The 26,578-nt window shown below is 35.2% G+C and overlaps 1 protein-coding gene across 5 annotated transcripts; it reads left to right on the top strand.

The window, feature by feature from the left end:
* The first annotated feature begins 999 nt into the window (after nucleotides 1–999).
* Nucleotides 1,000–26,373, top strand: LOC112563738 (cytoplasmic polyadenylation element-binding protein 2-like). 5 transcript variants are annotated; one of them, XR_003099113.1, is made up of 10 exons: nucleotides 1,000–2,125; nucleotides 3,136–3,244; nucleotides 4,031–4,213; nucleotides 6,684–6,773; nucleotides 13,063–13,181; nucleotides 13,426–13,540; nucleotides 14,012–14,193; nucleotides 16,100–16,395; nucleotides 17,222–17,318; nucleotides 19,669–26,373. XR_003099113.1 is itself a non-coding variant. In XM_025238019.1 (8 exons), exons 1-8 carry the CDS (start codon nucleotides 1,136–1,138, stop codon nucleotides 16,325–16,327), a joined length of 2,016 nt encoding a protein of 671 aa, XP_025093804.1. In that variant the 5' UTR covers nucleotides 1,000–1,135; the 3' UTR covers nucleotides 16,328–26,373. The 5 variants fall into 5 exon arrangements, 1 of the variants encoding a protein (XP_025093804.1); XR_003099114.1 differs by lacking the exon at nucleotides 17,222–17,318; XR_003099112.1 differs by having other exon boundaries at nucleotides 17,222–26,373.
* Nucleotides 26,374–26,578: the final 205 nt, after the last annotated feature.

The following is a 26,578-nucleotide window of genomic DNA, read 5'->3' as shown; positions in this document are numbered from 1 at the left end:
ACAAGTGGTAGGTTTTCTTTGATGTGCCCAACCTTTAAACCATTCTGTTAATCCAAAGCATTAAATTTAATTCGCGCCGAAGCATGCCGTCTTTGCTGAACAAATAACTAGCCTGCAAGAGTTCTTTCCCTTGACCCCCAAGATGTTAGAGCTCTTTTCACGCCTCTCTGATGCGAACTCGCATTATAATATTAAATGCCGTGTATCATAATGTTAAATGTTACCTCTAACAACAGCAAAGTCGATGACAGCAAAATCAGATTTTCTGACAAATAAGAAAAATCTGAATCGTTGACTTCAAGTCCTATCGATAACCGTATAACGTGGCAACCTCATGATGTGCTCTAGTCCTCACACACAGCGGTGTAATGCGGAGAGTTCTTCGCCGTTGTTGATGTACAGACGGAATAATAAGGAACATCTTCAGGTCAGCCTCCCCATGTAAGTAAAGAATGAAGTCTTTGATAATGCTGATCGGTGTGAAACCTGTTTTCGCCTCCCTGATCTGTCGACACCATGATATATGCTGTGACAGCGTCTTCGTGACGCAACAAGGATCTCTTTCGCTCGTTACTACAGCAAAACTTACAAAATAATAATTATAGTATCTTAAATATTAGAAAACTCAGTCATACTTACATATAAATTAAATTATAAATGTAGTTATTTTGCTCATATCATTAAAATTGCTTTTTTCCCAAACGTACAAGCAGTAAGGAAAAATCGAAACTAGAGCTATTTATGGAGGCTGACGGGCCCGGGAACGCGCATGCACACGCGATCTCCTGCGTTTGCAACCTTGAAGAATAAAAATTATCAGTAACAGTGTGGTTTTCTCTGTTCCTGTCGTTGCCTCAATGTTCTTAATGATGACAGCACGCGTGATTGAAACAGATTTATTCAAATATAATTTAGATATTCCATCCATATGATTATCTCTGCCTCTAATTTTCATTCATCCAATGGCGTGCCACGAAAGCTGTCGCCAGATTTGGAAACAAAGAGCATTGGGTACGAGAGTGTGTACAGTTAAGCAGTGTTGCTGGAGAGGCAGACGTGGCGGCGGAGCACGGAATAACTCGGGCAGCAACGTTCCCCCGATAGCGCAAGAATCTCATACAAACTGCGCCAGCTGATGGGGGATTTTGGACTTCAGATAGACAAATACGTAAGAGCTTTATCACCCGTGGATTTTGACCAGCTTGCAGACATAAACAATCAGTCATTTTTCACAGACCCGTTGCCTCTGAGTGATAAAATGCAAGATGACACGCTGCTCGAAAAATCTTCTGCAAAACAAACTACGTTATCGCCCAACCCGCTGCAAACTAACGGTACTGAACAGCTTGAAGACGAAAGTAGTAAAACTATGAAAAATGGACTATCAGTGAACTCAACAGAAGAAAAGAAAAGTGATATTTTGAATTCATCGCCTCTCCATCTGGGTCTATCGACAGCTGACCATACTGTACCAAATGTAAACGTTACACCTGTTTCCCTTTCATCCTCAGCTGGCCTGGATCTTAACCAGTGGTCATCGGCCCCAGCAGACGACACGTTTTTCCAAGGCTTTCAGTCAATCAATGGAACTGTTACCTTCCAGCAGTTTCCGTCAGCCCCAAACTCCGTACTAGGCCAAAGCACCCCTGGATTCCACTCTGTTAGTCATGTTGGCGTAAGTGGACCTCATCAGCAGCCTTCTTCAGCAAGACGCGCAATAACGGCTCACCATAATTTTCCTCAGCGACAGGCCAACATCATGTTAAATAATCATCCCAAATCTTACCAGAATTGGAGTAGCAACGCGCACCAGCCGCCAGTTACCTGGCCAGGCCAGCAGGGACAGGCGACACTATGCCCTTGGGCTAGCATGCCGCCTCAGCACCAGCGCAGGTCTGTGCCAAATGTGAGTACGCTGACACCTTTGAGCATGAAGAAACAGAGCATTCAACACCAAATACAGCAGCACCAGCACCAGCAGCAGACCCTGTTGGCACCCCCAAAATTTCGCAGGAGCACCTCTTTCCCAGGTCAGATTCATCAAGCTACAGCAGGGATCAAGCAGCTGGATTTAAACACCTCAGATGATGTGGGTATTCACAGAGAAGGGCTGGTTACATATCAGGTAAGGGTATTTCCAAATTATAATTAATTTTATTATTTATAACTGTGATGAGGTTCCAATTTAAAAATTAACATAGCAAAATATTGATTTGTTTGTGCTTTTGCAGAAATTTAAATAGACTAGGACAGTCTTTACATGAGTACACTAGTACTGTTTCACTTTCAGTGCCTTCACTGCACTAATATTGTTGATAGACATTAAAGAAAGAACAACATTTTGGCATGAAATAAAGTTAAAATTACTGTCATAAAAACTGATTTCTTCATAATATGTTGAAAGGAACATTTTAAACTTTTAATCATATAAAATAGCATAATTCTTATTTTAAATGAGTTTTCTACTGCTTTCCACAAATTTTTATTTTGTATTCTTGAGCAATAATGCAAAGAAACCATCCCAACCACCAACTGTGCCAGGGATGCAGAGGATGGAAATTTATTTGTTTGATCACAGCACCTGTGTGTGTGTGAGAGAGTTTGCTTCAGTTTACCACATGATATAGAAATAGCTATTTCACAAATTGATGAAGTAACTTTAGGTCTTAAAGAATTTGGCAAAAACAACAAGCAGCTGTGGATGAAGGTAAATGGACAGGGAGGCAACTCTTCCATGCTTGCTAACTTGCCCATTCTAGTTTTTATTATGAAAAAAAGTTTTAGGAGAAAAATATGATGAGAAAGATTATGTTTTGCAGTATCCATTTACGTAGGGACAATGACAAAAATAATAAATAAAGGCAAGTGTCTACTCTATTCTTCTTGTAGGTCAATAAATTATGGTTAAGGGAGAAGGAAAGGAAATGCTTCGTGTGTCAGCATTGAATACATTTGTGTGTTTTACTTTACATTTATTTTTAAGAAATTATAGACAATGCACTGTTTGTAGTCATAAACAAACTGAATACAGACTCAGAGGCTGGGTTGCCTTGGTTAGGTAAATCAGAGATAGTTTCATTAAGAAAATAATTATTGCTGTTGTTGCTGTTGATGACTTAATATTTCTGTTCCCAGGATCGCACTGGACAATTTGACACAATGAAGTTTCCAGCTCTTGAGAACCAGTTGTTAGATATTATGAGGACAGCTTCAATGGAACATCATTCTCATGAAGGATTTAAAAGTAAGCAGTTACATTTAGCTTTCTTTATAGGCATCTTGTTGCACATTATCCCTCTTGCTGAAAGTCATTATCACCAACATTTAATAAAGAATGTAGTCCAAGCAGATTACCTCATGAATAATCTATTCCATGTTAACTGCCCCAGAAGGCAACATTACTATGTAGACTGAACAGAGAAGTATAACCTGCTATTCTAAGAGTGCAGAGAGTCTTTGATCGTAACAATCGTCAGTGAAGACATTGGTTATTAGTCATTGAAGTTGAGGTCTTAATAGGATGTAAGATTGGGTGGTGGAAACCAGTGGAATGGTGGTTGGAAATTGTCGACTTTTTTCAGTGCTATAGACATGAATTTAAGTCTGTTGGTGACTTATTTTTAACTGTGTCACAAGTAGGGGAGCCATTTCACATTTTTTGCAAAGTCAGACGAATTATTGCTTGTATTTCCCTCAGAACAGTATGCTATAAGGTGCAAAGGGCTGAACTTTATTTTCTGGGTTTTATTATTATGACTTTGAATGTCATTCAGTCATTTAGGGGATTTTAGTAACAATAGCATTGTTAATGTTTTTTCTCCCTTTCACGTTTGTTGTATTTGAATAATTTTTATCTTTTATCTTATTATTTCTGATTATAAAATCCATGTTAAATAAAATGTTTTATGTATCATTTAAACAGGTGTTAATTGCTGTGCAAAAAAGTGGGTGGGCATCTTATCATAGATAAGAAGGATTTTATGTCTTGACACTCACTAAGAATGTTTCTGTTAAAATGTGGATGTTGCAGGTAAAATTCCATATTTCAGTTACTTAATAGAAGAAAATCACTTGCTTGAAGATGGCTCTTTGGATCAAACTGTACCTAGTCTAGGCACTCCACCTCACTCCTCACCAAATTCTGGCATGGAACGTATTGAGCGCTACTCCAGAAAAGTTTTTGTTGGTGGTCTGCCACCGGACATTGATGAAGGTAAGGATGCAAAGTTAGGTTGGAATTAATCACATCTTGTTAAGATTACAATACCCCATTTTCTCTCGTTTTGCGCACAAAAAACTCAAACTTGTTTGTAGAGATCAGTAGAAAATTCAGCTTAAAATTATCTTTGAATTGTGTATCTGTAATATTCATTCCCTAAGCATACATACATTGAGATATGAGCCTATATCACAAATACTTCTTGTTCCAAGTTTAGTTAATAAAGTTTAAGAGACTTGTATAGTACACTAATCCAGTGAAACAGATCAAGGTTCTTTTGATTGCTGAAAGTCATTTTAAGAAGGGGAGTTCTTTGAAATGTCTTTTTAAAACTGGGTAAAGAGGCAGCCTCTCTCAAAGGGGCAAGGATAGATTGTTTCAAATACAGGCACCAGCACAGGTAAAGTTTAATTGGTAAATGACACTCTTTGGATAGGGCGTTCAGCGCAGGTGATTAAGAAAAAGAGAAGACATATGCATGTTCAAATAAGTAAAAATAACACCCTTCTTGGGACTTTTAAGTCTCTGTTGATACCAGGAGGAGAGCGCCTCCTCAAAGCATAACTGACACTTATTTTAGCACACACATCTGATGTACCCTGCAGTTTGCACTTTTAGTGGTATATTGTTATCAGGGTTACTTTACAGACTGATACAGGATTCTAGTCATAGCACAGACCTATAATTTGTTGCTTGCCAAAAAGTTAATGGTTGTTTTCATAATTCTGTTTATTAATTCAATATTTTATTTAACATGTCTGCAAGGTAATTGTGTATGCCTTTGTTATATAGGTTAGATCAGTGATGCCCAACCTTTTTCGGCCTGCGGGCCATGCACATTTTCGACATTCGCGTCACAGGCCGCTTCACCGCAAAAATACAAAAAAAGAAAAAAAATAGAGCAGATGCCATTTTTATTAGAAACAAGTTGTACTTACCATTAATTATGTAGTAATTAGTGGGATATTTGAAGCTGTTTACCCGAAACCAACTTCTGAATGTCCGGCTGCATCGTAGAGACACCAAGTCGGAGCACTGAATCGAAATGTTCGTCTATCGAAAAAAAGATTGAGAGACGCCCCTACGTAGGGATAAATACTTCTTCTTCCCTTTTTTCCATCCCAGTTGACTCAGTTCATCGACATTACCATGTCTTTTTCTGTGCCCTCTCATCCACCATGGCCACAATTATTTGATGTTAGTTTCTTGGTATATTGACTGCTTTATCTTTAACCATGACCGTGTTATGAAGCAGGTTAAAAAATTAGACAACGTAGATTTTAATGCGGTAACAAGGATGGGAGGCAGTGGGAATTTTGACAGAAGGAGCTTAACCTTTTAGTGATATTTTATGTAAGAAAACGGAAAGAATGTAAGCCCTTCCAAAATATAGTGATGTATATCAGACTGTCTAATGAAAAAAAGCTCTTCTTTATTTTTGGCAAAAATTTAAAAGAGATGATAGTTATTTAAAAATAACTCAAATTCTGGAAATACAAATAAATAAATACAAGCACTGTTTGTCCCTTGTATAATTAAACATTGTTGTCAGCATGTTATTTAGTGCAGTATTTATCATTCACTTATCTTACTTAAATATTTGTGTCTGATAGGTCTCTGGAAAATGTGTTTCTAACATTTACAGAAATGCATATTTTGAGCTATGCAATATAAGTGTGAACCTTTAGTATCTTTTTATTTGGACTACCCACATTTCTCTGTGTTTGTTTTATTGAGTCTTTACTACTGTAAATTCTTTTTTGTTTTCTTTGCAAACTCCAACAACTCCAGAACTCCACAGCACGCTTTTACTCAAAGAATGCAAACTATATGCAGAAATCTTTTCTGTATTTGCCTACACTTTGCTTTCAGTTCTTTGCAGGCTCTGCTGCTTCTTACACAGAATAAGGACAAAAGCCTTTTGTAAACAAGTTTACCCATTCAGTACCAGCTTGTTGGAACTCCCTTCCTAACATGATACCCAATTAGCAGACAGTAGAGTCTTTCAAAGTTGCTCTGAAAAACATTAAGAAACCTGTGGAGTTTTAGGCCGCAAGTTTCAGTTGGGCTTTTGTTCCATATCATCTGTAGCTTTTCAAGTGTTAATTTGTTGTACACTTTCTGCCATTCATATCATTCAGGCGCTTGACTAGTGCTCAGAGAAAGACACAAATATTGTAGTAGAGCACTTTACAAATATACATGTATTATTATTAATTATGGAAAAATAGTTACCTGTGGAATTTTTTCTTTGAAATATGAACCATGCCACTTATCTGGCCCTTCAGTCAGTAAATATCATTTCGATCTTGGTTCAATAAGATTTGTATTCTGTTAGTGTTTTTTATATAATTTTGTCACCTTTGCCACATCAACATTATTTTTGTAGTTCTGTCATCTGAAATAGCTTTTGAACTTTTTGTTGTTACTAATTTTTTTAACACACTTATTTGTCTTATTTCAGAAGAGATCACAGCAGCCTTTAGAAGATTTGGACCCTTGGTTGTTGACTGGCCCCACAAAGCAGAGTCTAAGTCATATTTTCCTCCAAAAGGTAAGTCATACTGGACAGTCCCTTACTTTATCAGTGCAGCATTGCTCCCCCTGTAATGTCATATAATATGAATACAGAATTGACACAGGGGCCACATAAGCATGTTAATTGAAAGAATAATTTTTATTCATGCTGCAAGACCGGCTGTAGTCTTTTCTTATTTATACATGCACCATTTGTTATAGTTCCATAGAGTGAACGCAAAAGTCGAGTGCACAGCATTCCGTGTTACACCAAAGTAATATTTTTGCTGCTTTCATATTGTAAAATAATCAGACATTTTCTGGATCAGAGTGACAGGTGTTTCACACTTTTTAAAAAAGAAAGTTGTGAAGTTCATTTTATTTTTATACACTTCGTAAAAGATATGTTGTTGAAGGAGATAGCTTGCTGTTGAAGATTGAATAATATGAGTGCATTTGGCAGGGACAATAAAAATCATTGAGTAATTTAAAGACCAAGATGAATACAAAAGCATATTGCGCTTTAAAGAATCTATTTGTAGCACTAATTAGTACTTGAAAATCAAATTAGCAGAAAGAAAACTTGTTTTTAGAAAATTTTAAAATAGAATCACTGCAGTTAACCTGCTAAGAAGCTGCTGCTGCTTAAATATGGGAACTTCAGCGTCAGTTGGCTAAGCAAGTGCATTTGCCAAATATGGCTTAAAAAAGGTCTTAGATGTTGAAAATGCTTGTAAGAAGTGCTATGGTGTGGTGACCTCGGTTTTAATTATTTCCTAACTATTGAATATATTTTTGTGTCACAGAAGTTGAAGTATCTGTACTGTCCTAAACTCAGTCACGCACAGTCAGCATAATGCATTGGCATGTTAAGTGTAATAAATAGGGCTCTGTTGAAAAATATGAAGGTTTCTGAGTAAAACCTAGAACATTTCATATCTACATAGTTGCTACATGGACAGAGAAGGCTTTAGGTTTGCTTGCTGATTCATTTTATCTTTCCACCTTCCTCTGGTTTGTCAATACTTCAAACAAGCATGCTGATGTAACCTATCTCACACTGCTCCTACATGTTGCTGGAGAGTCCAGTACAATTTACTCTTTCGCAAGATTTTCTCATTCTGTATATATGTGTGTGCATGCAACTTTTTGTGCTGTGCAAAACCACATTGTTTATTCTGTCCCAACCAAATTTTGTTGGCAATACTTCTTTACGAAAAGTTTTTAGACTTGGTTTGTGTATTTTGCTTTAAAGCATCTTTGTTGTAATCTTTATTATCCATTATACCGATTCATTATATGTAGTTTCAAATACAAATCAACATAGAGCAAATATTGTCAAAGAATTTGACATCACTTACATCAGCATAATGTTTTCACTTCACTGACATCATTTCATAGGGCCAGTGATAAGAAAGAAAGAGGTGAAGGGGAATGCTCAACCTGTAGCAGGGGATCACATCTATTTTGATACACTGATGACATAATTCATTTACTGATTTGAATGAGCTTAAAGTCAAAGATGTGATAGATCCAACGTTGACAATAAAATCAGAGAAGAGCTGCAAGTTTAAGGACCAAAGAAACATCAACAATCAATGCTAGATGCTGCTTTACAGTCGTATAACAGTAATAAGTGTAATAGATTATACATAAATTTGAGAAACTATCACTGACCTAATCCCCAAAGGGGGAAAAAACACCCTAAACTTTGTGCCACATCCAATCAAATTCATTATCTCACTGTTCAGCATCAGTGTCTGAAAACATCATCTTCAATATGACCTTTAACCAGCATCATGATGATGTATTCATGTCAAGTGAACGTAGTAAATAACACTCCTATCATCTCATGATAGTTTATAGAGGTGCACATATTGAAGATATTTTTGAACTTTCATGCATAATAAATTACCTTTTGTGTAGAGTTTTCTTATGCTTGTGAAGTAAATGTCATGTATAACGCTCATAATAACCGTCATTTCTGCATTGATCATAGAGATGACAGTAAGTGCATCCTAAGCCAAAGTAAATGTATTAAAGATATCAGCAAGAACTTTGCTTTTGTGAACGTTTATGCATAATAAATTACTTTTTGTGTACACTTTGTTATTTAAGATGATAGTTCCACACAACAGGCTAAAAAGCTTTAAAAAACTGCGACCATCTTTTATTTATGATGGAATTTTGGTCAGGGAAAAACTAAGAGAGGATCAAAAACAGAAAACGCTTTGTGTTTATGTGGCCAAAAATTAATGCAATCTTTAAATTGTATTGGAATTTCTGTCCCTCATTTTTTCATCACTCTTTTTTCTAGGATTTCCCTCACTAAATCTTTTTCTCTCACTTTCTCATGAATACATACAAAAATGTATTTCCCAGAAACTGAGGATATAATGAAACATGCATGCAAACTGGGGACAGTCTGTAGTTTTTGAATAACACATATTTTATAATCTTTTTTGCATAAAACAACTCGTAGGGATGGTCTTCTGTCTGTGCATATCACTACTTCTTTCCCTGAACTAAATTCCATAAATAAAATTCTTGTTTGCCAAGAAAAATACCAAACCAAAATTAAGCATCCATCCCTGGTTCAACAAATGGCACTTTTAAAACCTTTGTGGTAAGCCTCTAAGCCTAAATCAAACTAACCTTTCAAATAACACTAGCCCCAACCCCTAACTTCCACTCATCTACTAGGTTCCCTGAAATGAAGGGTACACACCTCAACTTTCTCATAACTATTACATGTACTGATTTTCTCTCTCTTATACCAGTACATACATCTGTCATTTTGCCTAGGAAATATGGCAGTAAATGTCTTTAATATAGAAGTAATTAAGATACTGTAAAACTTCCTCATTAAGACTGCCTATATTGTTCCCCCCTCTTAGAACCCAACAAATATTTTGGATATTTTTCGCTATATAACCATTATCTTTTACCAAGACTACCTCTCAGGGTGCTCAAAAGTGTAATGGTTAAAACACTTGCTTGTCACCACTGCAATGAGAGGCTTTGGGTTCATATCTCGTCTAGGGACACTCTGTATGTGACACCTGTTCACAGGGCTGGGCATTGGGGGCTTTAGACAGGTATTCCTGTTTCCTTCCCTCTCTCTTCCCTCCCCATAGCGTAAAATTATCTTAAGGTGGAAGCACTTTCCTACTAAAACAACCATCATATCTACCCCCCCAATGCAACTTAGCACTGACAGTTTGTGTTCTTTTACTACTACTTTACAGGTCATATTGAAAAGGATTAATTTAAAGTAGATTGCTTTTGGCTGAGTATTTACCATATGTTACGACTTTTTGCGGAAATAATGTAAAATACATTTTAAGACTGCTTGTTCAATGTGTCGGAGGTTATTTCGACCATATCACTAATGCCATATCTACCACATGCATAGGTCGAATTAATCCCACCATATCGAGCCACATAAATATATATTGTCCAAACACGGAAAGTCAAGTTGACCTAGACCCCAAAAATGAATCAATCACTGATGCCACAAGTAGCTATTAATGTCAAATATTTCCAGCCAAGCCATGTATTGTTTGAAAAAGTTCACCCACCATCTGGATAAACAGAAATGGTCGCTTTGCAGTATCAGAAATTTCACTTGACGCTTAAACATGATTTTTCTCTTAGATCAATTAAAAAAAATTTGTCATCATTTATTCTTTAATTTGGAGGTTCATATTTAATGTTTATTCACATGTTTGGTTGATATCAAATAGGTGTCACTGTTTGGGCATTCATTTAGCCTGGGCCTGAGTTGATTCAACTTTCAACCTTGGGACAGTGTGGTTATGGTGGGATCAAATTGACTTGGGTGGGAGGTTGATATTTGCTGGGGCGGTGAAGATTTTGGTCAAAATAACCAGCACTCATTCATTGTTGTCTCTTTGTTTACTGACATACATCAGTCAATTGTGTCTCATTAACAACCTTTTGCACAAGTCACACGTTTATAAAGATAAGATTCTTGTGACTAAGTGTTTGTGCTGTATCATGACTTATTTTTAAAAATATAAATAGTGCATTTTCTTTGTCTACCATGGTACACTTGTACTAATTGATTGTTCTTACCTGGAGTGCTAGCTTCCCTATAAATCTTTAATTAAGTGCAACAATGGTGCAATACGCATGAATGAATGAGAGTGAAAACGACAAAGAAAAATGTTGAATGGTTTTAAGAGCTTTATTTTCAACATTTAAATAAATGAACTTGGTTTTTATAGATGCTTAAAGTCATAGCTCATGGAATCACAGACGTGCATAGGTGGACTGATGGCTGTCTACCAAGACCAATGCTTAGCCTCTTGGAAAGTTTTCTGCTGTTAGTCTTGGCGAGTAATTGACCACCAGACTTATGGAAGACAGGAAGACCAGCACGAAGATGGAATTTAACGAAACTTTTGATGTCCACAATATAATTACCATAAATGTTTTGCTTTGTTGCGTTATTAACTAAACCCTTGGCTATTTAGAACACAAAATTATTTGCTTCATAAGTCTGAAATCTTTCTTATGGAATGATAAATAGTATGAAATGCACATAAACATGGAGATCTAAAATCCCTGAAGTGTTCACATGCTGAATGGGATTGAAACTTTGGCCGCGTGAATGAGATCTGCTCTGCACTTGTCTTGCTCTTTCGATATACCTACTCATGGAAGCCAAAAAAAAAAAAAAACTTAAACCGAAACATTTGATGCCTGCACAGTGGCATCCTACCATGCAGCAGTATGGGCCACCTCTTGATTGTTTTGATATTGTTGCTACTCTTGCAGACCCTGCTGATATAGCCATTGCTAAACTGGTAGCTGTTTGCTGCAGAGCCTCGTTCTGATAGTTAATTAAAAAAAATCTGCAAGCAGTCCAGTAATACAAGTTTGTGATGGAATGAAAGTAGATTATGTAATTTCCCTACTAGACCCCTCTCAGTTATGACATGATTTTAGTGAGTCTTAATAGGGAGGTTTTACTGTAAGATTTTTTTAAAGTGAATTTCATAGGAACAGACATTTTGTATTGTTAATTTGCTTATACAAATTACATATGCTAATTTGAATGTTGATAAAAATCTTTTCTGACAGATGGTAAAAGAAGCCTGCATGGGTTTGTGGGGAAACTATAATTTTGTTGCCTTCTATTCCTTGTTTTTAAGCATCAGATTTTGAACAGATAACAGTTGTTTTTAAATTGAAAAAATAGAGATGGTATCTCTGCTAGAACCTTTGTCTCAGCATGATAATCATCATCGTCATCATTCATTTGAACACAGAATTTGGCACATAGGGAACATGTATTTTTTTGTATATTTTATGTCATGTACGGAAATTGGCAGCTTGTAGCTGAGCATTCTCACATCTGGTACTCAGAGTTAATATTGATCCTTTTACTCCATATTGATCTGCACTACTGGGTCCTCACTTCAGGTTTCCCATCTGTGCTTTACTGATACAGCAGCCTACGCTAGTGGTCTATTGTGTGGCTGGATGTTGATGCATTACATCTTTATTTGAAGCCTTAATAAAAGTAAAGTGATTAAGTGTTAAGTTTGTGATCTTTTATTTACTGTTTACAGTAATAGTTCACTGATAATAGTTATTGAATTTTATGAAAATATAGTTATTAGCCTTCACTATTTAAAATGATATTTTGTAGGTGCTGAAAATAAAGTTTACCATTTTTTCTTTTTGTGATTTTAAAAAAATTGGAAATGTAGTGCTGTGAATGCTAACATATTAGGATCTGTGTAAGCAGGTATTGTTTCTGTTCAGCTAATGCTTTTGTTTACTTTTTTTTTGTAAGGAGGGGGAAGTAAAGACGTGATATTATAAAGTAGAAATTCTTATGTCAGAATGTCTGGACAGTAATTTCTCTGTGGAAATATAAATTGTGTACATCCCGACATTTTTGTCTGAGTAAAGGTTACGTTTTTGGACATCTGATGTTTTATAATTAAATTGTAAGTTCTAACCTTTTCATCCACTTTTTCTCGTCTATTAATCAATAGTTGTGACTATAGTCTATTGTATAGTCAGCCTGCTATTGATCCTCTGCAGATTTATGACAATCTCCATCCTTACTGTTTGTTCCCTGATTCCTGTTTTTGTCTTCTTTCTTTGTCTTTTATCTGTATGGTTGTTTCTCTTTCTGTCCCTTATGTGCTGCCCATGTCTCCTTGTCTTAATTGCTGAGAGCATGCTCCTTTGTCATTGTGATCATGCACTATATAAATCACACATTATTATTATTGGCACCAAAATTATGACATTAACAAATTTAGTACCTTTTACCAATGTTGCAGGTTATTGCTTCCTCATTTTCCAAGATGAACTGTCAGTGCAGAATCTAATTGATATGTGTCTTGTTGATGAAGAAAAACTTTACTGGTGTGTCTCAAGCCCTACTATGAAAGACAAACCGGTGTGTACTTAACAGAACTTGTCATAATAAATAAGCATTAACATGCTTTCTGTTGGTTACTTGCTTCAAAAGAAAGAGAAATTTTAAAAAATGCCTCAAACATTGAGACTATTGTTTCTATTACAGTAGTATTTCATGACACATCAATGGAATGTAATGTGATACAATTAAATTCGTTTGTTTGCTATTTTATGAAGCTTTTAAGATTTTTAAAACTATTTTATCGTGGCGCTTTCTTCAACAGGTTCAAATCCGACCATGGACATTGAGTGATTCAGATTTTGTAATGGATGGATCACAACCTCTTGATCCCCGCAAAACAATATTTGTGGGTGGTGTTCCTCGTCCACTCAGAGCTGGTATGATAAATATCATTGCTATTTATGCAGATAATTTATCATTGTATTAATTAGAGAGAAACATGCAAATGTTATTTTGAAAATATACAGGGAAGAAAAGAAATCTTGAGATTTTCTCAAGGGTTAGAGAAGCGCAGATGATGTGAATTTAACAAAAAAAAAAAACCTTAGGGTATTTTATTTCCTTAAAATATATAAAAATGCTTACCTAGTAAATTTAGTTCTGTGTATCATTTGCATAATCATAAAACGTATTTAGTCACTTTAAGCAATAAATGTGTATTTAAGATGACTCCTTTTCATTCTATAAACAGCATTGAAAATATGCTTTTATCTTGTCTCTGCTTTGTGTGTGTTTCCGACTGCATATAATAAAGTGAAAAAAATCTTATTTGTATATATTGGTTCTAAACTCAAGGTATAATCTGCTAAATTTAAGATTTGTTTTTGGGTGTTTTTTTCTTTTTTAAGTTGAACTAGCGATGATCATGGACCGGCTGTATGGTGGAGTATGCTATGCAGGCATTGACACTGATCCAGAGCTCAAGTATCCAAAAGGAGCAGGACGTGTTGCATTTTCTAACCAGCAGAGTTACATTGCTGCTATTAGTGCTCGTTTTGTGCAGCTGCAGCATGGAGATATTGACAAAAGGGTAAGTTGATGTTGGGATACTGACAGCTCATTAAAAAAACAGGGTTTGTACAGAGTTTTGAGTTATTTCCTCAAGGAAAATCATGGAAATATTACCAGAAGGCAGAAAGAGTCTTGAAATATGAACATTTTCTCCAAAGAAAGAATGAAGCAAGAAGCTCCATCAAAAAATTTTCAGTCAAAATAAAGGTAACTGCAGCGCATGGTTGGGCAACTTTTTATATTGCTATGGTTCTCTGCATAGTGTACAAAAAGTGCTTTTATTTTTCGCTCTTTATCAAATGAAGGGGTCCCTTCAGGGTGCTGTGGAGAGAAGGGAAAGCAAGATGAGTAGTTCCCTCATCATCTATGGGGTAATAGGAGGAAAGGGAAACAGCTTAATGCCATGAGATGTTTCCGTTATTGTTTTTGACATTTAATGTGCTAAGGTTTTGTCACAGATCTCATCTGAGTTGTATGTCACCATGAAACCTTGCTTTGTTGTAGTGATTTGGGTAAACTTATTCAAACTGTTTCTTGCACCTGTCAGGTGCCATATATTTTGCTATTCCTTTCAATAAAACACTGATGACTGAGGAAGTTTTAAAGAAAACACATTATTGCTAGAAAAATAATAATACATATGGATGCAGGACTGAATGTTATGGAAATGAAAGGCAAGGTTCTTAACCAGAGACATATCGCTGTAACTATGTTTGGCAAATTGTCTATAAAATCTCTGCTAAAATTTACCAAATTCAGTCACATATTAGACCATGTGTCTGGTTGAAAATGCCTTCTAGAAAAGAATTAGAAATAGTGACAAAAATGAAATAGTCAACAGGATTGACTATTGCAACTATATCGCACTCAATCTTTTTGCATTTTTTCCCCCAGACAGTAAAGTTATAACAAACTTCTATGGCTGTGCTTTTGGTCCTTAGTAATGCTAATGATGCATTCTAGACAACATTTTGTGAATTATTTAAATTTTTTCATGCAAGATTATGTGAAACAATTTAACTTGCATCTTGGTAACTAATTCCTTTGAAGTGTGTCACTGGGTTTCTGTAGTTTTTGGGAACCTGGAAGTAGATGGGTGGAGGTTAGGGTTAGTGTTATTTGAAAGGTTGAGTAGGGTTGGTAGGTTAGTATATAAAATGCATTGTGTTGGATTAGGGTGAATAGGAAATATGTACATGCTTTCGTAGGTTTTGTTGTCTTTTTTTCAATCGGAGAAAAATAATTTTTGATGGGAGAAGCTGTGATGTTTGTGAATCAGATGCTAGACCCAGATGGTGTTTTGTGTTTAAAGTATTGATAATTTATGAGACATTTTATAGTAGTGGGGACATTGAAAAGCAGGAGCTGTCACCAGTTTGTGTGTATACTTCATGAATGACCCAGTATTGTTCATGAGTGACCCACCTGTTGCAGAGCTATCATTTTTACATGGTACCTCAGAGTTTCCTATCCATAAAAGGCAAAACTGTTGTGGGTTTTAGCATCCTCTCCCTACCTGATACAAGTATTGGATGTGTTATTAACCAGCACATTTGCTAATATTATGACCTGTGTCCCTGATGTCATTTTTTATGCATGCAAAAGTATGCTACTGGTGTTTGATGAAATTTCACCATGTTCATACTCAGACTCACACGAAGTGACCTCCAGTCTACTCTTTTACGTTTTCTGACTATATGGCCAAATTGTTTACCTTTTCAAACTCATTTGGCAATTTTCTTTATGTGATGTGGAGCTCTTTTATATGATTTATGCATGTTTTTACGTGATGGAGAGCACAGTTTCAAGTTTTTTTGTGTGACTTAATTTTTACTGTGTATCATACAGTTTCTTTTGTGCTGACTGGATTACCAGTAAATAGTTTCAGTATTTATGAATGTGCCACAACTGTTGTCTTTGTTTAGGTGGAGGTTAAACCATATGTGCTGGATGATCAGATGTGTGACGAGTGTCATGGGTCAAGGTGTGCAGGCAAGTTTGCTCCATTCTTCTGTGCCAATGTAACCTGTCTGCAGTACTATTGTGAGTACTGCTGGGCTCAGATCCATTCTCGTCCTGGACGTGAGTTTCATAAGCCCTTAGTTAAAGAAGGAGCTGATCGACCTAGGGCTGTTCCCTTCCGTTGGTGTTAAATGGCAAGCAAGTGCTGGAGCACTGAGAGTTTATTGGTTGCATATCATTGTCTTCATTCAGGCAGAGGGTAAGCCCAACTGATGTTACATAAATGACTGTTGCATCTGTTTTAAGCATGAATTACTGAGGTGTTTGAAAAATGTTACTGTTATTGGAGACTAATAGTAAAACATAGCCAATTTCCGGTTTTTGGTGGGAAAAAACCTTGTTTTATAATAATGCACCAACACTTATAGTGTTATCTCCACTCGTACAGACTTGTGTCCCAGATTTTTAGTCACAACAGATAAACAGTCCCATAACAATATTTTTATCTAGATATGATCTTGCATGTGTATAAGCAGATGTTTTGGAAAATTATCAGCCAGCAGATTTCAGTAGTAACTTGCTGTTATTGCTGGCCAGTTTAACATGCATGCATACTTTCTGCCATTTGTTTATACTTAGTCATTAGTTTTAATGTTAAATTGATATGTTGGCTGATTACACTTATCTGAGACAGATAATAACACCTGATTCATATGGTTAAAATCTAAATTGAAAAGCTTTGTGTATGTTGTGACCAAGTTAGTGGGACAACAAAAGATGTCCAAACTATAATCAATTGTTCCCAACAAGGAAAAAGTCAGTGCCTGGTGGATTGTGATTCATCTGGTTAACTCCATGCTCTTCTTTACCTTTATCCCACCCATGGTTGAGTACACTTGAAAATCATCTTTTCATTCTGTCTTTTTTGGTTATTTCACCTGCTGTCACTCAGAAAGGGGCACAGCGGTATATCAATCACTGGTGCTGCTTCTCTCTGTGTTAATGTCTTGTTGATCCAGTTCTCTTTCAGGGATGCCGTAAGGACTCCCACTCATGTCATTGTGATATGTTGTGTTAAAACATAGATATCCTCAGCTGTCCAGTTATTGGTACATTTTTGGAGGAAACAGGTCAAAACGAGATGTGATAAAAGATGAAGAAGAGAGAATGTAGTGATCTGCCGTAAGTTTTTCCATCACTTAATTGCTTTGGATATTTTATTTTATTCACTCAGAGCTTGAACTTTTTCAGTGAAGAAAGACAGCTTAGAATATTTTGCAAGGGTTTATAAAAAGGCTAACACTACCTGAGTGTTGCATCCAGTTGTCACTTTGGAATGTGGCATTAATTTCATTTTTTCCAATACTAAATAACCAGTAATTGGTTTGTTAGTTGTGGTTTGTAACCAAAGACATAACTGTTGTGGATCCATTAGCCATCTTTTGAGAATGTACAATGATTTTAAAAAAAAGTCTTGTGTAGTCTTGCTGTTAGTTTTGGTGTCACTTTCACATAATATTAGGAAGAAGCTGTAATCAGAATTTTCTTTTGTGTGATACCTGCAGTGCAACATTCATCGGCGGAATGAGAAAAAAAAAAATCAAAGAGCAAACCAATAATGCCTGCTTGCAGACAATCCACTTAGCTGCAGATTGTTCCATTCATGATCATTGCCTGAATTCTTTTCTTTCAAATGTTGTCTTGAGGTAGATAATAGTCGGTCCACAGAGACTGATCACTGGGATGGGTATGTATTTGCGTAAATCTGCAGGGAAAATATATTTTGTAGAGTGTATGTATGGTCTGTCAAGTCTGTACATGTTGATTTGAAACTTCAGCATTTATCACTTTGTAAAATTACTACTATTTATATAGTCCATTTTTATACATTTGCGCAGAACTGATATCTTTTTATTGCATGCAAAAATTATTTTTGTTACAAAATTGCCATTTCTTTTTTACAACGTACTGTGATTTCTCTTGACACATTCACTGGGTATTTTTGTGCAACTAGTGTGTACTGTAATGTAGCCTTGCCTTGACACCATACTTACCGGATTTTGTACAGCACCAGCCCACGAGAGAAAAAAAGACTTGATAACCTTTGCAATTAGAAATGTGAATGGACTTTGATCCTAAGCTAAACCAAGCACATACCTCAAAATATGTGTTCGATTTGTTTTCTTGCAAACCAACATTTTGTAAACTCAGAAGTACTAAACCAGGGTGAACTCAAATGGTTGTTAAAATCTAGAATTAAGATCATTGATTCTATTTCTCTGGTTATGAAGAAAAAACAGGTTTCATGTGAAATCATGCTCACATACTGATTTATTTAGAAAAGTGAAGCATTGTTGAGACAAATCTGCTATAAGTGAAATTTTTCTGCTTCTACCCAGAACCCCAATAAGAATGTACCTCATGATCCTTTAATGTATAGATGTAAATATTTGGTGTACCTGTTCTGGATCAAATGAGTATTGTACTGAAAATCCCAAATTTTTGCTTCAAATTACACTCTTGCTAGAACGTAAAGATCTAATTGAATTTTAAAAACCAGATCATTCTACTTCTCAAATTTTAAGCAGCCATTTAACCCCCAGAGAGAAGAATCTAATCTTTAGTTTGCTCCTGTCCATCTATCATATTGTTGTAATTGCCTTTTCTAGGTATATATTTTCAAAATGCTAAAACTCCTTTGCTTGAAATAGGTTCCTCAAGACAGATTTAGATTGGAAAAATGACATGTCACAGGACCAGTGGGATTCAATTCCCACCAAATAATTTTTTTTATACTTGGGGTAAAGATTCAAAATCTTTGGAATTCATTGACATGCTGTTTTACTCCAAATAATAGGAAATTCTGTATGATAGAAATGATATTAGAGAAAATCCTTTTCAAAACTGTTGAAAAACTTAAAGTTGGTGCATATACTTACATAATAATAATTGCAGATAATTATAGCTGGTTTTCCAGCTGTGCAAACATTTTGCTAATGACTGTCAAGTTTGGCATCGATTTTAGAGCTTTTGAAATTAAGATTGTAATAACTGAATTGGAGAGACTAAAAGTTATAAGTGTTCAAAGAAAGAGAACAGCAATTTTCTTTATACAGATCAATTTGTAGGGAACTATATTCTTGTCATTGACACTTATTTCAGTCACCTCCCCCCACCCAAACTCCATTCTGTTTATGTGTTATATTACCACAGTTGATTTACCCTTTCTTTGCAGAAAAAATACCCAACAATAGCCACCTTTTATTTATGATTTTAAGTTCTTTCTGTTATGTCATTTGTATGGCTAAATGCTAAGCTATTCTGCAATTCCTTGAAATGTGGATTACACGATATCAATTATTTGGAAATATGTGTTTGCAAAACACTGTATTAAAATAGCTTATTAATTCTTCACTGCTTCTTCGTGTAGTCACAAGAACATTATTTTGCATTTCTAGCAAAACTATAAACATGTGAAGACAATATGGCATATATATATATAAAAACATGAATATTATTTTTTTCTGTGCAGGAATCCATAGATCCCTTTTAATAATGTTTCAGTGTCTTTGGTGTAAGGTTTTGTGTTCATTGTGTAATGGGAGTGATGCTGAAATTATTAGTAATGAAATTCCATCTGGTTTGTCAGGGAGTGCAATGATTTCAAGGTTGTGCATTAGTCTTAATTTATTTCTGCTCAATTCTAGAACATCTGTATTTGGTGACATGGTGTTCAAGGTTTTATATTAGAACACAGTTGCATATATACAGATTTTGGATGGAATTCTCACTTGGAAAAGAAGCTGTATAAACTGGAAATATTTATTTTTGTAACCAAGATAATTTATTTCAGTTGTAATGAGTTGTGCATAAAATTGTCAGTAATTACCTGTATGTGTGTTTGCAGTTAAGTGTTAAATTATTTTCAGTCAGACAGGTCTATTAACTCTTGGTGTACCAGTCATTTGAGCAGACTTCACACCTTGTGTTTGAAGTAGCCTTTTCATCTGGAGTTCCTTTATCTTTCTTTGAATTCTGTTAAAAAACAAAAGTGACATTAATCAGGAAGGCAACTATTTTCTTGGCCAACTTGCAGCTGTTTTGCGAGTTGCTAAATTTAGCACATTCTGAAGCATTGCTACATGTTGAACTTTTTTTTTTGTATTGGTCTGTAATTTTTTTTGTTTCAAACAAGGAGTTGTAGAAGGTATTTTTATGTGTTGCTACAACAATACACCTGTTTTTTTATTGTTACATATTCTTCCTGTTTCAACTTTGCATGGTGTTTGGATAAAATAATTCATATTTTTTAAAATGTGACTTTTTGAAGTTAGATGTTTGTGTGTTTCAGGTTTTTTCTCCCAGGCTTAGTGTTGTTGTTGGTTTTTAATCTCTGATGTTAAAATGTTGTCAATTTTGGAGTAACTAGCACTTTTATAAATGCTTCCATTTTTGTAAAAGTTGATAGGAAAGGATGTTCAGATTGAATGTGGTGTGCGCCATTGAAGGTGCTTTAGTAAGTTGCATGGTCCTTAATAATATGTTTGGTTCCTGGTATGTAACAGTGTGTCAAAAAATGATTACATTTTAATGTAATTTCATTTGTTGCCCACGCAGACTGCTTTCTCATATCCGATCTGTGATCAGGTAAGGCATCTGAGGGCCATCTTTCTTTTTAGCTGTCCCTTTTCAACAAACTTTTTAAATACCCTTAATGTGAGAGAAGGACCTGCAGCCTTTACTACAAGACTTCTTTACTGCAGACTATATAACAGAAAACACACTGACTGATATGTGATAGATGAAGATTGTTGTTACAGAGTCAAATCAGGTGGAGTCAGCAATAAGTTATGAAATATGTAGATGTCGCATAGGTATATATTGCAGTTTCTTTGGTAAAATAGGTAAATGTTTGAAAATGAGAACCTTGGTTAGAGTTGTCCGCATCACATCTGAAGCCCTTTAGTTTATTTTGAACATATTTTTGAATGACAAGGTGCAGTAATTGGTCATTGCATTTTGCAGAGGAATATGCATTTCCCATTAAAGTATCTCCTTCACTTTTGCTCACACACTGTCACTTTAACTTACATGGATTACTTTTAGATATCAGTACCTGTTGATACAATTTTTTTAATGTGCATGTATCAGTTTTTCTGTTCTTTGAACATATTCCTTGCTTCCAGAATATTTTTTTAGGTAAATAAAGACTCAGATTTTTCCTGTCTTCAAATTTGATTTGGGGAGATCATTGTAGCACATCATGTAGGCAGGCAGTTGGTGAGTATCCTCAAACTGCACTGGCATCCTTTTTAATAAAAGAACAGTTCCCTTACCCACCTGTCTCCCTTGTATTTGAAGATGTGTTTCTTGATGATTAGGTTGTGGATGCAAAGAGGAAAGATTACAATGTGGTTTTGTATTGTAAAAAAAAAGTTCATAGGGCGTTATATGCTTTCTTATAAAATGCTTTAGTTTCTTGCAATTAAAAGTAAAACTTAATTGACTTGTGAATCGAAATTTAACAACTTTCATGCAGCTTTTTATCATTCCATTTGAATTTTATACTTGAACTCGTAGCTTGTTGAAATATTACCAAATGGTACACACAAAGCTTATTTTGGTGCACCCAGAATGAGTTCATATACTTTTGCCACTTCTTGTATGATGCAGTAGGATGTAAACCATTTTTTAGCACAAATTTGAATGCTGTAATTTTATAAACTATCACACTTCCTAGCCTCTCTCTTTGAAAGAAAAGAGTACTGTATTTATACTTTTTCACATTTGCACCATTCCATAGAGTTCTATTTTTCCTACGTCATGTATGTAATAGTTTTCTGTGAACATTTTAATACACATTAGAGTAGTTTTTGAAACAGAATGATATGATCTTGGAGTTTCTTTTTGTACAACACTCAACTTTTTGACAAAAAAAGACTGCCTATCCACTGCAGTTTTTAATGTGTGAAAGCAAACAGCGCTGGTCAGTTGAAGGACCAGCGACATAATTTTGAGACATGCACCATTTGCTACTTTTATACAGACCATATGTATTCTGTCGAAGTAATTTTGTTGGTCATAGTATTGTAATGAACTTTTTCTTGCTTGCACTGATTTAAGGCTGTGTGATTAGTGTTAGATGCTAGGTAGCCTTGGACTTCACTTGTGTCTTATTGAATTACTGGGGTTTTTTTTTTTTCAACGTTTGCCAAAATTTGTTGATGTACCTTCCATCTATTATTTTCTGCAGTATGCAGATTACATCTGAAATGGAAAGTTCCAACTGGGTGGGGGTGTGGTTGTGGGCTGTATTTGCAGTACTAGATCAACATCTGTTCTGATTTTAGAAGTTTAGATTTTAAAACTGTATGAAAAAACTGAATGGACAGGCATAGTTAGGAAAGTAGTTATGCAGTATATCAGACATGTTGAGAATAAATTGCTTCAGTAGAAGGCATCAGTATTCTTAGGGATCAGGGTAAATGTGGAATCCATGTCAGAGCACTCACAAATAGATCCTAAGGAAGAAACTTGGGGTGATTTGGAGCGTAATGGTACATATAGGAGACTGTTGGAACATGAGTCATCTTCATGTCTGTTTTCCTTAGCATCAGCAGGGCAAGATTAGGTCAGATGTCAGCATAAAGTCATGATCATGATCGAGGCTCATCATGCCTTTAAAATAGATAATACCTACATGCTATTTGTCACTTCAGCGTTATATTTAAAAAATAACCAGTGCCTTGAAAGCTGTACAAGACATTCGCACAGTTGAATGTTAATTTTGTGGATTGTGAGGCTAATGTTTCAGTGAAGATAGTACCACAAAAGTAGCTGTTCTTCTAAGAATCCTATTTTCCTTTAAAGTGGATACCCCATATCAGGAAAGAGGGAATCAAAATTTATCACAAATATTAACAGTTCCTTTAATGTGAATGGTGATGTTAATCACCTGTCAGATAATCTCTGGCATAAAATGCACCTGTCAGCAACATAATAATAATACAGCGAATATATAACACCATATCCCAGTCCTATGGGCAGGCTTATGGTGCTTTACAGAGAAACATACGGACAGACGCAATAATCATAGAATACTATTTGAGATGAAAGATATGTAGCAGAAGCTACTGCCGGCTTGCACAATTCATTTGAAAAAAAAAACTGTTATCCAGGCTGCAAATGTTTCTTTCCACAACGTCAGTTGTACTTTTTTGTACTTTCGCATTTTGTGAGAATGGCTTGGCTTTAGAAATCTCATGCACTTACCCACCCACACATATATTCACAAATTGGCAAATACAGGACAGACCAGTCAAATCGGATAATGAACACCTGCTATATAGATCATGTTTTAAAAAGAAAATTGGTGTGGTTCTTGCAGGCCTTACGAGCTGAATAGATTGTCAAGAACTGAAAGATATGACAGCACCATATGCACTTGCTTCTCTTTCATAACTGTTCTTCACTTTAATTAATACTTTTAGAAACGTATGGTGTTTGTTTTTTGTTATACCATTTGGATGATTTATATTTGTTTCAATACAAGAAAATGTGGCAGATATGTACTCACTTGTAAAGGGTTTTCTCTATGACCACCAAAGTATGTTATACTTTATAGCTATTACATTAATTTTTTAAAACTAATTTTATTAATTATTTTAAAAAATTTCTCTCCTTTATTTAGTCTTCTTGCTGTTGATTACTGATTGTATGAGGTACATTACTAGTCGGAAAGCATGTATTTTTTATAGTATAAGAATACTCGAAAATGCCAGAAATCGTCTTGTCTAGTCACTTTAATAAAGAAAACTTTTTTAAAAATAATGTACCACTGTTGCACTGCTAAATTAGTTTTTCCTGGCAACATGCTTTCTTTTTAACATTTTTCAGTCTGTGTATATTAATAAAGAATAAAAGGATTTTTAAAGTAATGTTTTCCTCATTGTTTTCATAGCCTCATTTACAGATTTTATACAGACCTGCTTGATGCTTTTTATTAATAGGTAGAAACATAGATGGCAGATCTATTCCATAAAATTTCACTATAAGGCACAGTCAATTGCCTCTGTAGTCTGCTTTGGCCAGTATTAGGTGTTGCTTAGCTTGGAAAAAGGTTTATTCTTCCACACTTAGCTGTCATAGCTGCATTAAAAAAGTCTGCTAATTGATATTTGGTATGCATGAAAAATTAAAAAAATATTCAAACCCACTGTTTATCTACATTACAGGAAAACAATTTAAAAGAAAACTTATCAGCTCAGAAAATATTGGCTATTGATTTTCGTGATGAACTGGTGTCAGAAGTTTCCTTAAATATCTGCATACTATTTTGATGAGCATTTTATTTTTTAAGTCTGGTTCAAATGCTGTTTATGAAACCTTTGTTATTCTTCTTCAGTCTGGATTACAAAGATTGTGAAACAGCTTTTTCTTTTTCATATGTGGTATTGAGTTGGCAAAAGCCTGTAGCAAGCATTTTCACCTAAACACATACAGGTTTTAACCATTTGAACATGGGATAAACCTGAAACAAAACCCTTATTTCATTGTTGTAGATTTTTTAATGCTTTTGATGAGAATTGGTATTTAATCTCGGTTCGAACTGACGTAGGAGACTTGCAAGCTGGAAGCATGTAAAGTCATGTGCTGTTTCTTTCACTGCGGGTAAAGTGAGTACAGACAGATTTGGCCAGTTGTTTGTTGTTATATTTAGTATTTTGGTCATTGTTTGTTCAAGTTGTTTCTCAGATGTATTGTTTTAGCACTTTTTTTAAAAATGAAAACCGGACAAGTGGGCTGCTGCCAAAATCTTGTGAAGTTTGTGCTGTACACATACATCATGATGATTGCCATTTGTTATTTGTAGCATTATTTATCTACATATGTATATTTTTTGTTTAGACTGTATAGTTTGGCTGATGTCCACTATTTATTATCATGTTTTATTTTTCTTTATGTCTAATTTATTCCTGAGAATACAGTTACATATTCAACACATCACTTGCCATTTTGCTCCTGCAGGGGTGTAGAAGATTACATCTTTGAACTGTCTGCAGTGTTTCCATGTGTAAACTTGGTGATGGGATGGAACTCTTCAAGTGCAATATTTCACATTCAATTTTATTTCTTAGCCTTGTTTATTTTAAGCTATATGTTATTGTTATGTCTAAGAGGAATGCAGCTGTTAATACTTAGGCCATTGTGGCACACCTACAGCACTATTTTTATTGGGAAAAAAATGTGTTGGAGAACTGTGTATAGAAATGTGGATAACCAATACTCTCTGTACTAACATGATTCTTACACAGTACCAGTAGAGTATAGCAACTGCTGTTAAATTCAGTTTGAAAAATAGTTTATCTAGTTTTGTAATCCGGTATTATTGTGGTTGCATGTCTCAGTTCCTTTTTTGTTGGTGCCCACTCCTCCAGTGCTGAAGGCAGATCAAGGACAGTTCTTTGCTCTTAGTGGTACACATTTGTCATAAGTATTTTTTTAGTTCTGTCTTTCAGTATTAGTACCGTTTTAATGTGTACAGTAATTGTGTATTTTCTGACATTGATTTAAGGGGTTGGGGTTGAATTTTGGGTTTGTGTTTGTGCTTTGTTCTGTGTCACATACAATTTGTTTTTGGTTGAATCCTGTGAAAGGATTAAATATTAATTAGCATATTTTTGGATCTTTGATTCCTCCCTTCCCCCAAATGGTATTGCCTTTTGTTACACAAGAATAATTGCTGGAATATTTTCCACGGATTTTGCGTCTGCAAGAGATATGCCTTTAGATTAACATTGGTTGTCAAGTTTAAACTTACAACCTGTTACTCAGCTGATAAGTGCATGTGAGTTCCTGATTGTCGACCAATTTTCATACAGTTGTGTTTTGTATATGGGAAGTTCATTAGCTATTTTGTTGAATGCAGTTAAGAATTATCTTAAAGTTTCTATGTTTTTAATAAAAGAACCTGTTCTTTTATAACGTCTTTGGTGTCCTTGGTGGCTTTTTTATTTGACATTTTGATGACTTTTTCCCCTATTTTGACATCAGATTCAGTGCAAAAGATACAGGCTGTTTACACTGGTTTGTGATTGTGGATGGTAGGCTGGGGTTCGTTTCATTTGTTGCTGCGATGTTATTTATACTTTTAAACTAATTTTGTAATAACTTTTTAATCTATTACAGTTTGTGTATGGATTTTCTTCAGGCAAATAAAAGTCTTCGGTATTTGACAGCATGACTGTTGTTACTAACAAAACTAACGATTGTTCTTTTTCGTGTATTTCATTATTTTCAAAGATAATAACATGTAGCAAACATGACTCACTCAGTTGAAAATCTAGGCAATCCTGAAACGCTTTGAAAATTTTTGTCGGCAAGAACTTGCTCGCACGAAATACGTAGGTGGCCGTATTTTTCTTACACAGCGAGAAGAGGGC

The sequence above is a fragment of the Pomacea canaliculata genome, linkage group LG5 (genome assembly GCF_003073045.1).
Source record: "Pomacea canaliculata isolate SZHN2017 linkage group LG5, ASM307304v1, whole genome shotgun sequence".
NCBI classification, from domain to species: Eukaryota; Metazoa; Mollusca; class Gastropoda; order Architaenioglossa; family Ampullariidae; genus Pomacea; species Pomacea canaliculata.
This window is presented reverse-complemented; position numbering and strand designations above follow the sequence as displayed.